General features: G+C 39.8%; 1 protein-coding gene across 1 annotated transcript; it reads right to left on the bottom strand.

Moving 5' to 3' along the window:
* Positions 1-11,684: 11,684 nt before the first annotated feature.
* Positions 11,685-13,642, bottom strand: LOC113300548 (nodulation-signaling pathway 1 protein-like). The gene has a single exon (XM_026549755.1). The coding sequence runs from the start codon at positions 13,633-13,635 to the stop codon at positions 11,965-11,967; it is 1,671 nt and encodes a 556-aa protein (XP_026405540.1). The 5' UTR covers positions 13,636-13,642; the 3' UTR covers positions 11,685-11,964.
* Between the last annotated feature and the right edge of the window lie 399 nt (positions 13,643-14,041).

Below are 14,041 nucleotides of genomic sequence, written 5' to 3' on the forward strand. Positions count from 1 at the left end.
ATATGAAGGAATTACGAGCCACGAAGTTACAATACAGGGTATCAACAAAGGAATAATCAAGGGCCTATATTTGGAGAGCGGAGACCAAATGCACCAGATTTCGAGGATTTAAAGCTCCTTAAGCTTAACACAACTGTGGAAAAGGTATGGGAGGCGATAATATTAATAGAGGAGATCCCACCACCACCACCCCATTTGTGAAGAGAGCCACCCCAAGGGACCAGAAGTCATGAGTTATGCAGATATCATCGTTTTTACGGGCACCACACAAGGGACTGTCGAAACATTCGACGAATTATACTTCGTGTGATAGAGCAGGGAAAACTCGAAAATTTTCTAGAAGGCTATGTGCCACCACCACCACCACTTCGTCACAATCAGCAGATATACCGAATTGAAATAGATAGGGGAGCACAAAAGACAAACTGTAATACAATAATACATGCAACGAAGAGCATTCTAAAATTTTCATGACAACATACTTAAAAGAGTACGTAAGAGGGACTTCGAAGGAAACAAAATACTCAGCGTTACAACAAGAGAACCATTAGAGGAATGGCAGAAAAGAGAAATAATGTTCTCAGCAAAGGATACACCCGAAGGAGAAAATTCTCACACAAACCCCTTGGTGGTAACCCTGAATTTCGGGAAATACTCAAAGTGGGAAGAAGGTCAAGCTGAAAAAAAGAGAATATTGGCAATTGACAGGATCTTGGTGGATACGGGGAGCTCGTTCGATATACTCTTTTATCACACCTTTAGAACCATGGGGTACAAGGACTCAGATCTCGTTCCATCGACGTACAACATATATGGGTTTAATGGAGTTGCATCTAAGCCGAAATGAGAACTAGTTGTAAAAAAATTCGTTGGCGAGATGGAAACGAATTTCACAGTCTGCGTGGTATACATAGACTCACCTTACAATGCTCTCATAGGGAGACCATGGATACACGGGATAAAAGGGATTGCATCTACATATCATCAGGCAATACGATTTACCATACCAAGTGCGATTGGCGAGATAAGAGGAGACCTCCGGGATGCGCAAGATTACATCAAGAAGGATGTCCATAACTATGGGGAAAAACAAAGAAAGAAACAAAGCAAAGGAATAAGGATTGCGAAGAAAGAAGAGCGGAGTAACTGATGGTATTAACAATCGGGGCATGTGAAGAGTTGGACGCAACATAGACTTAGAGGAAAAAATGATGAGTGATGGTGAGAAAGAACGCGAGATGACTCCAGAAAAGGGAGGTCAAGCTGAGGTAGAGCAAAGTGGAAAGGTAAAGAAAGGACAAACGGCTGAAGGAAGCGAGGCATCGAGAAGTGAGAAAGAAACCCCTACCGTTAAATAAAAATGAGCCCCGCAAGGAGGAGCAAAGATAAACACTTCTAAGCGTAAAAAGGCGTTTAAACAATAGGCTGATGAAAGTTTTGAATTGCATGATCCTGTAGGTAAGGGGAAAAAGGCTTACGAGGAAGAATAAATGAAGCGATTGAAGGAGGAACTCTATCAAGAAAGAAGAAAGAAAGAAAACTTAGTGAGGGAACACATAAGGTTGAAAATACAAAATTAGAAGCTTATAATTAAGAACAATCATTTAAAAAGGAAGCAAGAAGGGAGTAGTGCGCAAAGAGGAGAATATGCTCCGAAAAGGATAGCTGAAGGATGTCGCGACTATCAGCGAGATAACAAGGGGCGAGGGGAATAAAACGAACGAGAAGACTTAAAGAGAGCCATAGAGAATAACAGGAGGGAATTCAGAGAAAAAGAGTATCTAATGCAGCAATTAACGGTGGCCGGCAGGAGAGGAAACAATACTCAAATAATAGAAAAGGCAACCGGGCTGCAACCCAAACTAATGAACAAATGCGCAAGAAGCGAACCATGCAAACCAGAAATAGCATCACTTTTTTCGTTAAGGAAAAGAGAAAATGAAAATCTGCGAAGTCTAGTAGCGAGATGGGGAGCGATCTGCGGAGAACTAAAAGGAAGGATTTCAGAGGAAGATTTAGTGCGCTCATTCATTTATGCGTTGTCAACTAGGAAGCCATTATTCACGACGTTATTTAAGGTCAGAAACGAAGTAAAGATGAAGGAATTGAAAAGATATCAGTCTGAGCACATTCGCATGGAAGAAGAACACTGATAATCGAGGAAGAGTGATAGAAACCAGATGAATGTACTTAATTCAATCTATCAATTGATAATGTATCAAATTTCAAAAGGATGGCAATGAAATTTTTATGAATTTTGATAAATCGTATCACGAATATGAATTTCACAAGAGCAAGGTAAGACCTCACATTAGGAGGCAAATAAGATTCATGAAATAAGCAGTTTCTAAAGAAACTTAAAACCTTCGCCTAGGAAGGATGAGAATCCACGGCATGTACCTTAGTTTGCATGAAAGTGCAAGAGGCAAGTCCTAACGCATGTCGTGAACAACTCTCAGAGAGATAATCTATGGGCAATGATAATACCTATCCGTTGAAGGTCACTTTTATGATGGCCTTCAGTAAGGGGTGCAGAAATATGACCAAGGCGCCGACGTATTCGGTTAAGCTGCGGGTGCATGGGACATCTGGAGCGTTACCGGCCATGTACGTATGAAAAGTCTTGGCTACGATGCACTCGATCCCAAATAAACCTCACTTAGGCCGTGACTTCATAACCCCAAGCCATATCGGCGAAGGTGATAAGAAGTCACGAAAACAAATGACCATCGTAATAACTTGATGAGAGGAGACCAACATGCATGTTAGGGTTAACCTCCTTGAAGGGGAAATCAGGGGGAATATAAAGGGAGGGCACCCTTTATATTAGGGAGTTGTGTGACCAAAAAAGACGGCAGTGTCATGGGACTAACATTCATGGGAATGGATATACCTGTCACATTGTCGCGAGATGGGGTCAAAACAAATGTTAAGACGAGGTTGATGGATTATTATTTGAAAGAGTAATAAGCGCCTGAGACTTCGTCGAATAAAATCCTTCAAAAAGGATGAGGCAAAATAAGACCTTAACTAGGAGGCGCACTAAGACCTTGTATAAAGTAACACATAATAGTCAGAAAGTGAATAAGAACTAAATACGGCGAGATGCTTCATGGATTCCAAAAGAAAAGAAGGTAAATGAAAAATCTGGCGAGATTAAAAGCTTGTGAGGTCACAATGAAGTGATAAAGGCAAAGCTATAGTCCAACTTGTGTGACCTCTTCTTGATCAGCTAATGCTCAACAAGAACAAGAGAGAAGGGAAACAAAAGAGCCAAAGGCAAGAGCAAAAGAAATAAGAAAGCCGATGATGAAGACAACATGAGAGATGCAGACGAAATACAATATAAGATGTGGAGAGATACTTCGTGAAGGATTTATCAAGGTCGAGGCACCGCTGGGGAGGTATCGATTAACTATACACCCTATCTCGGAAACACACAAAAGAATAAGAGGCAAGTATATACTTTAAATTTCATTATTCTTTTGAGTATTCCCTCGGTAAGTATATACTTGGAAAAATAGAAAATCATGGTGATAGCATAAAATTCAATCAAAGTGCTACCCAAAAAAGTTAAGATATTTTGCCCCCCAAGCTTGGGAGCGCCCAGAAAGATAAATTGTTTCCAAAGTAGTCAAGCATAAAACCAAAATATGAAAGAAGAAAACTAAGACTCTTGCTGAAGAGGGAATTCGTTAGTAACTGTTGTCTCAGGGATTTCATTACCCGTTCCAGCAAGACCAGCACCAGTACTAGCGGAGGCACCCTTGGACTCTTCCTCTCCAACCTTAGTATCATCGATCTTCTTCTCCTCGCCATCTTCAGTGAGCCTATCTTCTTCACCTGAGATGAACCTATAATCCTTTGCTTGCTCGTCATCAGAGAACACCTCCAGAGGAAAATTAGGATGAGGAAGAACCTGATCGTCGTAGAAGTTTCCGAAAAGAGAGACCAGATAGTTCTGAGTATTCTTGCGAGCACACTTCTCTACCTTTGCAGAAGTCTCAATCATCTCTTCCATATCAATGTTCATATCATCAACCTCATTCTTGAGACGAGAAACCTCTGTGGGAAATTCATCTCTTTCATGAGAAAGGCGAAGGACTTGGTTCTTATGGCGCTCTTCGGATTCTGCAAAAAGAAAAAACAAACAAAGTTTCATCAGAAACTAGAAGTTTGACATCATCAATAATATTTCGCACTACACCTAAAGTTACCTTCCATCTACAAAATAGCGGTATTTAAGGTTCCTTGGACGTCGGTATACAAATGATCCAGCTTGGAGATCGCTAGATCCGACTCTTGAATGATAAGAGAACCCTTTACCAAACCTTTACCATGGCCAAATTTCGAAGTATCTTTATCATATTGAATGATAAGAGCACCCTTGTTTTGGCGAGAATCTGTGGACTTGGCTTGAGAGGAAGATTTGATGGATTTCAGGCGAGAGGAGTTATCTAGCTGAGACTGAAGGAGTTCCACTTTCTTTGCAGACAGTCAATCTCTTCGTTTAGACCAGCTGCCTTATTACGAGACTTACGAAGATCAATCACAACCTTATTTTTGTTAGTGATCATGCGCTCGTTATCTTCTTCCAATCTCTTGTAGGTAGTTAATGACGAGGAATGAAGATTTCGCGAAGTGAGAAGGGAATTGTTGACTCGTTTAGAAGTTCCATCTTGAGGCGCTCATTGTCATCATGAAGATGGTGATTCATCTCCTCATTATGAGAACAATCAATGGATAGGCGATCTACTTGCGAAAAAAGAGTTTCGACCTTCTCATTTAAAATTGTGTTCTCAGCCACATAACAATCATTCTGGGTCACGAGTTTCATGTTCTCGGCACGAAGATCTTCTAACGAGGCGGATGCTTCGGAGGCACTCGTTTGGTGTTGCATGCACCGAGATTGACAAAATACGGGATAAGAAAATAACAGAAGTAAAGATAAAGGAAAAAAACGAATCTTGGAGGGGAGGGAACTTACTTAGAAGCTTCTCTATCTTCTGAATTTTCCTATTAGAGTGCTCTTTCTCCTCTTTGAGCTTCTTTGCCAAAGTTTTGATTTGAGCTTCATCCTTCTTGGCTTTATCGTGAACCAGTATAATCTCCACGAGACTGGACATACGACGATTGATCTCTTGTAAATCAAATAACCAAAAGTTAGAAGTAATCCTCGGAGCGAGAGGAAGGTCGAGCTGGGGAGATACAAAGGATTCACCTGGCACATTAAGGCGGAATGTTGCTGGAGAGACAAGTTCATAGAGGCGTTCAGCATCACAGAAGAATCTTGGGAAATAAAATCCCCAGAGCTAAAGGTCACCAACGATTCTAAGGCACGGGACCTCAGAGCTGGGTCTTCGCGAGCTTTTTCATAAACCTCCTGAAGAAACTTCATGTCAGGATCATAAATGAGGTTAGACATCGCCGACGAATTCGCTTGCTTCTTCTTCTCGCCGGCAGAATGATCCTCAATGGGCTTCTTGGGGCACTCAACCTTGGGAAGAATAAGAGGATCAACTAGTTTGGGAGATGCGGTCGTGCGAGGCTGAGAAGATTGAGGCTTGGGAGGAGCTTGTAAGTATGGAAGATTTCGGAACTGCGGTCAAAGCAGCTAGATCCAGGACCTTCCGTTTCCTCTTATACTCGCCTGAAGGAGGGGAATTAGTCTGCGAAATAATAAGATTAGCAGGAAGATGGCTAAGAGTTTGAAGCAAGCGAGGTAGTAATGGTTACGAAGTTGAATACATGAGAAGGAGGAGGAGGCGTAGGAGGGTGATCACGCTTTTTTCGCCCCTTTGTCGACGCCGAGGTGGGCTTCTTAATAAGAAGAATATCTTCCTACAAGGATAAAAGGATTAGAATTTAAGTATATCACGAGAATAAAATTATAGGCGAGATGGATACCTATTTTAGAGTTGAGGACTTGGTAGTTACAACCATTTCCTAGCCCATCCTGAGAAATCCAGCGGCAGGCATTGCGAACTAAAAGAAACGAGGAACATGAGAACTAATCGATTCCCGGAGCAAGGAATATCTTAAAGAACGAGGTCATACCTCGGCTGGCACAGACCACTGAAGCCTCCAAGGGTCGCAACCAGCGAGGTAGCAATGTTTAAAAAGAGGGCCTTGGCGAGGAACCCCTTTCTCGTCAAAACCCCAAACAAAAGGTCCACCCACCCAAAAGGAAACACCGCCAAATCATCATCACAAGAAAGAAGAAGTTGGGAATCCACGTCTAACAAGAGATTTTTGGTCGGAGCCACGACAGTCTTTCGAACAAGCTCAATGCCAAACTCCTGGTGCTCTCTCATGCTCGTGCACTTAGCGGAATAGTTGGCCATGAAGGAATCCACGTTGAAATCGCAAGAATCGAATTCTTTAGCCACTGATGGAACCTGCGAGATACCATTACCAGAGAGAATTTTAAACTCGTTGGAGATGCGAATTACGTTACCAGAAATTTGAAAATCCCCGCACTACATCTTTTCCAGAATCTCGAGGAAGATGGGGTTGGAAGGATCGTAAAGTGGGAAAGTTAATCCAGCCCTCAACTGACTAATCGTGACGATCATCTTGTCGGATGTCCAAGTTTCCGACTGAATCCACCTGTAGTTAAGTTCCATATCCTGAGTAGCAATAACAGGAGGACTCACAGAAGAGTCAACAACAGGAGTTAGGGTTAAACCCATATTTTGAAAATCTTCTTGGAAACCCTCAAAAGATTTAAGAGAGGTAGTTGCAGATACATTCTTGGAAGCCATGATAATGAAAGAAGAATAGAGGGATAAGAAGCGGAGCGACAATGGCAGAAGAAAGAGAAAACGCAAAACCAGATAAACGCAGAAACAAAGAAGAGGAAAGGAAACCCCAGACTTAGGTCGAGTGGGATATAATAGCACAGGAAGGACGACTGGCTTAATGGGTTGACGGCACGTTCGAGGTATACTAACCGAAAATAAACGGTTACCCAGAGAACGTGGACACGTGGAGGCGGGGAAGTGGAGAACGTGGCGGCTAAGGAATCTGAAGCGGTTCTTATTCCATTCTCGTATGACTCGAATAGAATAAGAAAAGGCAAAATATAGGTACGTGAAATAGGTTCGCCACGTGTCGGACATAGAGGGAAGAAATAGAGATAGAAAATCTCACTAAAAGATCCCAGTGAGAGACTTGTCAATTCAAATGTCAGAATTATCTCGTCGTCGATCACCCTTGCGAAGTACAGAGAAAGCGTGTGTGGAAGCGAGGAGACTCGCACCAAGTTGAAGTATCCAATAAGATATCAAGGACAAAGTCGTAAGGGACGAAGTAAGATTACTTGGCTGAAAAGACAAGCCACAAGATATATAAATTATGGAGCAAGAAAGAGACAGGTGTCCCGACAAACCCATCTGAAGTTAGCGAAGGAAGGGGAAAAACTTTGTGGAAAAAGGTCTGGGCAAAGTGTAAAGCGCCACTGCGAGAACATGACGAGATAAAATGAGTTGTGCTCCATTAGGGTTAGATGGCCTATAAATAGAGGTCCTTGGGCAATGTATGGGGATTAGATTTTCGGAGAGTGGGAGAGTTTAGACTAGAGAGAGAGATTAGGATTTCCTTGTATTCAAGAACTTGTATCTTTGTTACTTTGAACGATTTATCTATAAAGATTTATGTGTTTATATTACTATGTCTTAGATTTTGGTTACTATCATTTTGGATGTGCTACTGAATTTCCAGTAGTTACAAAACGTGTATGTTTTCACGGTGGGAGGCCGGAAAAAGCTTTAAAGGAAACAACCAAGAAATAAACCAAATTCACACTGCAATGCTATAATCGAAAAACTTAAACATGTATGGAACTTTTAAAAACTTAAACATGTATGGAACTTTTACCAAATAATGACTCTCTAGAATTACTTTTATTTTTGCGTGTTTGGTTACTAGGAGTAGAGTTTTTACCAAGTGATTCTAATTAGTAGAATGTGAATAAAAGAAAATCATATTAGTAGGTGTGTGAAGCTTTCAGCTAGTAAGATAATAATGCGTTGAGTTGGTTACAGCTATAGCCTAGAGCTAGCAGAAGAGAAAGCAATTTCGTCAAACAAAGTGATGGGCAGTACTGAATGTGCACCTTGAAGATAGAAGAAAAACATGTGCGTCTGCAATGGTTGGAGGGCGACACAAAAATTAAAGAAAACAAGGAGAAAACCATAATCAACACTATTCGTTTTCATGGATCTCAATGTTTAATCTTATAATCGAAAATCAACAGAGAAGTTTGGATTTTTATAACTTCCATTCAAGTGCGTATTACAACTATTTACCGAAAAGCTTAGACAACTATTTACCGAAAAGCTTAGATATGTGTGGAACATTTACCGTGCAGAAAAAAATGAAAAAATTGGATCCGATGCGGCTTTCCGATGAGCAACAGAATGGAGTGGACACATCATCTCTTTCAGAAACGATTCTCAGCCAACTCTGTTGCTGCTAATAGAAAAGTATACGGAAGCTAGACAACAAAGATAGAAGACCAGTGCAGACTTTGGCAATAACACCAAATTTGATATCATAGCTAAGGACTTTCAGTTAGTTATGCAATCTCAAATTATTTGGGGAGCAAAGATAGCCGTGTTTTGTGATAAATATGCTATTAAGCACAACTGTTTAGACCAAAATATATGGGCTATTTTAACTCTTTTAATAGGAAAAAAACGAAGAGAAAACTGAAAAGTTCGAATTGCCAAGAAAGCAACAGAAATATGAATCCAGTGTTTTGCTTTGGCTCAATAATTATATTTTATAGAACTACCTTCTTCTTTTTTCTTTTGGCTTGTCAGTAACAGTAATTAATTTAGGATAGAGTTCTACTGTTTGGAGACTCAAGCTAAGTGCATGGAATGTTTAAAAGGAGAACCATATGATGCTCCTTGTGAGTTGTAGTACATCTGTATATGAACAAAATTCCATTTATCACAGAAAATGATATCACTCACAGTGCATACAGCCGATGCACTTTTTCATAAGAGATTATATTGTTTTGAGATAAAAGGGCATACTTAAGTAAATCGCACTAAATTAACAACCCCTAATGGAATCTTTATCTGAAATACAAAATATAAAATATTTTTACTAGTTAGGCCAAAAGAGTTCCCGAATCAACACACAATGGTTGGTTTGATTTGTCATAAACTAATTCTTTCATTTTTCTTGAAAAGAGGGATTTAGATCAACAGAGGATATTTTGCTTTTTCTTTCCTGTATTTATGTTTCGAATTTCTGGTAAAACTTTAAATTAGGATTATCTGGGACCAAAAACAAGTTATGGAATATGAAAACGTGTATTATGGAGATCTTGATTTGGGTCAACAAGTCGAGTAATGATACGGCTCCTTACTCACAGTCTGCAGTTTGGACACTAAGTACTTTAAGAGCATTCACAGTGGGCGAGTATAACCAAATATTTGGGATGAGATCGTAACACAGTGGGACGGAGTAAAGATCAAATCCCAACCAAAGATCAAAACCCAGACCATATTTAGTCGCGACCAAATCCCAAATCCTAATATAGTCGGGCGTAAATTTAAAATCCGTTTGTTGTCAGGCGTAAACTTAAATTGCGTTTGTTAACGGGCGTAAACCAAATTTACGTATGTTGGTGGGGTGGAATTTAAATTTACGTTTGTTGCGGGCGTAACATAAATTTACGCCTGATGAGACGGACAACCGAATTCCGCGCGTTGCCAGACGGACACCAAAATTCCGCCTCTCTTGGGCGGACACCAAAATTCCGCCTCTCTTGGGCGGACACCAAAATTCCGCCCCATACGGGCGGACACCAAAATTCCGCCCCTGTCTTTGACATGAAATGAATACAAGCATTCCACAACCATACAGACTTTAGAATACAAGCATCCATATGAAATCAATCTACTGCATATTCATAAGAGACTTTAGAATACAAGCATTCCACAACCATACTACCATAAAAACATTACTGCCACTACACATCCATTCAAAATTGAATACATTCAAAATCCAATAAACAACCGCAACCTCAACTTCTTAAGAAAGAAGAAGGGTCGCTTACTGAAGGTGTTCATTCTTCCATGAATTTCATCTCCACTTTAAACCTATTGTAAGAATCATAAAATCCCAAACTGATATGAACAAAACTCAAATTAAAAAATTAAAAATTGACAAAACATAAATTAAACGTAAACCCAATTCATATCATTAAAAAAATCAATCTTCTTAACCCTGATTTTGGAAAACCCCCAAAAAATGTTTTAATTCTATCAAAACCCTAACTTTTAAAATTGTGAAATTCAAACATAAATTATCACAATCAAGTAAGAATATGATGATAAAAGAACGCCATAACTACGATTCACACCTTTTTAATGAAGTTATTGATCGATTTTGATTAAAAATCTTGTCTCACTCGACTAAAATTGGTGGTGGAGACTTGGTAGAGATGTAGAGTGGTAGACTAGTAGTACTGTTAGTAGAGAAGAATAAGAATACGAAGAAGAAAGAAGAAGAAAAAGATATGTAGAGTGGTAGACTGGTAGCACTGTTAGTAGAGAAGAATAAGAATACGAAGAAGAAGAAGAAAAGAGAGAAGAAGAAACAGTTGTAGGTTAGTAGTGGAGATGTGGTCTGTTAATGAAAACCTATAATGGGCGGAAATTTTGGATACGCCCGTCTCAGGCGTAAAAATATTTTACGCCTGACAAATTCATCACGCGGACAGAAGATGTCCGTCCGTACAATTCCTCACGCGGACACCAGATGTTCGCCCGTCTGATCTCACACGTGCTGTGTGACCGTGTTTAACTCGGGCGGAATTTATTTTTACGTTTCTTCGAGCGGTCATTTGGAATCCGTCTGATCAACGGGCGGAATTTAAGATTCCGCCCCATACGAAACGTAATTTATATTTACGCTTGATAACAGACGTGATTTATATTTACGCCCGTTTGAAACGTAATTTATAATTCCGCGCAGAAATGAAACGTAACTAATACTTCCGCCCGTCTTCATGCGTAAAATTGTTTTACGCGCGACCAAATTTGGTCTTCTCCCCATAACGTCACAATACAAATTAAACTCATATTTAGTCTTTTTTTTTGGTCTTTGATCTTTGAGTTTAGTCGTACCATTGCAGTCGCTCTAAGGGAAACTATGAGAGATTAGTATCTGCGGAAAGGTAGATCCTTTAGAAACAAACAAAGTAAGTATCCTAAGTACAATACATTCATACAAATAGATACACATCGGATTTATATAAAAATTAAAATGTGCGGAAGAAACCAAACAAGCAAAAGAAGAACAGTAGGTACACTGATTAACTGATGATACGATATGCATCATGAACTTTTGCCCTTTTGGGGTTCAGTTCTTTTTTTGGAATTGAACAGCAAGCTGCAAATGTTTAATGTGGCCTATAGATTAAGTATGGTGTCAACGCGTTGATTATGATAATCAATTTCTTCAGAATTAAGTGAGAAAAAATAAAAATGAATGCATTGTTCTTGGGTGGTGCAGATAAAGTACAAAAATGATTCTACCTACATGTGGGCAATTGGTTTCACTTTCCTGATTTCCTCTGCAGACACGTCTGTCTCAGGTTCCATTCAGCCCACTGTTAAGGCCTCTAGGGGATAAAATGAAGCCCAAAGGCCCCAAACCAAGAATATCAGAAAGTGGGATAATTTCTACTCCCATACAGATATTTTACATGAAAGTTGAGAATCACAATTAGAAGCTAGATTGATAATTAAATTTACTAAGCTCACTAAATCTCAAATAACACTACGTTCTGCTATATCACCACCCATACAGATATTTTTTGAACAATTGTGTAATGAAATCTTAAACTTTTGCACCCGGTTGTTTAAGATCTCATTTTTTTCAATCGATCTCTAGAGCTAGCACAACATGTAAAAGATAAAAAGTAACTTTTCTCTACGATAACTAATTTAACTTCCACAATGAACAAAAAGAAACACGTTCACCTTTCCACAACAAATAGGCACATCCATCTTTCTCATCAACTTTCATCTCCCAATTTGAATCATATTTCCTCAACAAAGATTTACCACCATCAATAACATCTTCACCAAAACCTTCACTGACAAACCCAACTTCTCTCATTTTCTCACACCATTTCTCTCTTCCATCATTCATTTCCATCTCGCTCATTATTGCTTTACTTGCTTCCCCTTCAAATACCTTCCTTTCTTCACAATCTCTTCCTTTAAATGCACAACTTGTTGACTCCAAAAACCTCCATAAGTACTCGACTTTTCTGGTAAACCCTATCGAGAAATTTCCGCACTGAGTACAGCTACAAGCGATATCGTTTTCGCTAAGAATTACAGCACTAGGTTTTAACTTCGCAAGAAATTGCAAGAATTCTGTTCTTTCATCATTTGGGGTGTTATGGTTCAAGTTGTGGAGTCTGAACTGCGTACAAACAATTAGAGTTTCGGATGGAGAAGTGGTAATCATTTCGGGTGTTAAGATTTGTAAAGGATGAGTATTGAGTTGTTCGATTTCGAGATCTATATTGATTGACTTAGCAAATCTACGAAGTCGAGTTGTGTAATCATCACCTGGTGGACCTACTGAGAACGGAGATACAGTATAAGAACAATCAGAACTCAATGAATTGACCACCGTGATACGGACAAGTGGAGTAGGTCCATTAGACCGACGACTCAAAGCTTCCAGCAAAGTTGGCCATTGAATCCCATGAGACACACCAATATCAAGTATATGAAGCGTTCTCGACGAAGATTTAGAAGCTTGTGCTAGAACTTGAAGAATAGAAGAATTTGAGATGGTGTTCGCAAACGTAAACCATGGACTTGCCTCGTAGAACTTTAATAACGACCGTTGAAATAAACGAGGCTCCGTAGATGCGAATATACTCGAAGCGGGACGCACCGTCGTTGTAGACGAGGAGAGGTGGTGGGTGAGAGCACGAAGACCGTAATTAGCTAGACGATGATTTGCGTCACCCGACGACGATGCAAGTTCATGAAGAACATAAAGAAGGTGTTGCACCCTTGTAAGGTTTCCAGTACTAATGGCTACACCACAAGGAAGGAGTAGTTGTTCAGCCCACCTTCCTTCTTTACTGTTATTACAGTTATTATAGTTATTCCCTGTCGGTTTGACAGTAGACTTTTTCTTCGGCGGACGTAGATTTTTCACCTCGAGGTTCACATCCGCCGGTTTCCGTTTCTTGGATTGGGATGGTGGAACTAGATTGGTGGTGGTAGTGGGTGTTGTAGGTGTGGTGGGGGTTGTAGGAGTGGTGGTTGTTGGGTTGATGAGATCAAGGTTAGGATCAATAATTAGATCTTGGTCGTCCCACCATTGGAATTCCTCAGTGATATCACTAACAATAGTGGTGGAATTAGTAATAGTCGTGGTATTGTAATTTGGATCATCAAAGAAAGATGGTAGGAATGGAATTGTATCCTCTAACCAATCTAGGATGTGATCATCACTGTGATCATAAAGACTTGGTTCATGCTCTTCATGAATGGTCATGGTGGTGATCATGGAGAATGAAAAATACCTCGAGGTTTGAGTTGAAGGAGAAGATTTGAAATGAAGGTTCTTGTTTAAGCTCATTGGTTTATTCAAAAATATCAGAGCCAGATGACGTAAGCAAGAGTTTAAGAATTAAGTTTTGTTTTATGGTGTTAACATAATAAGATTCATTTGCATATGGACCGGATTTGAGTAAGTTGATTCAACTACATGCCTACATCCATTTTCAGAGTTAAATTAGGAATTGACATCTCGATGGATTTTCAGTATCCCTCGCTTAACTATACTTGTTTCCGCTTCAGATCATGACGCATGAATTGACATCTTAAAGACGTATTTGAGGGATCAACTATCAATTTTTTACCCTTAGAATTGTCTTTCACAACTGACTCCACTTACCCGTACTTTAAAATCTGGTTCGGGTATCCCGGATAGTTGAGTTAATATAAGATGCCCTGCATTGGAAGACATGGGACAGCTATGTTTA

Source organism: Papaver somniferum, chromosome 7 (assembly GCF_003573695.1).
Source record: "Papaver somniferum cultivar HN1 chromosome 7, ASM357369v1, whole genome shotgun sequence".
In the NCBI taxonomy this organism is placed as follows: domain Eukaryota; kingdom Viridiplantae; phylum Streptophyta; class Magnoliopsida; order Ranunculales; family Papaveraceae; genus Papaver; species Papaver somniferum.

Coding starts and splice junctions, on each gene's coding strand:
- LOC113300548 (XM_026549755.1), bottom strand. CDS start 13,635: ATGAGCTTAAACAAGAACCTTCATTTCAAATCTTCTCCTTCAACTCAA.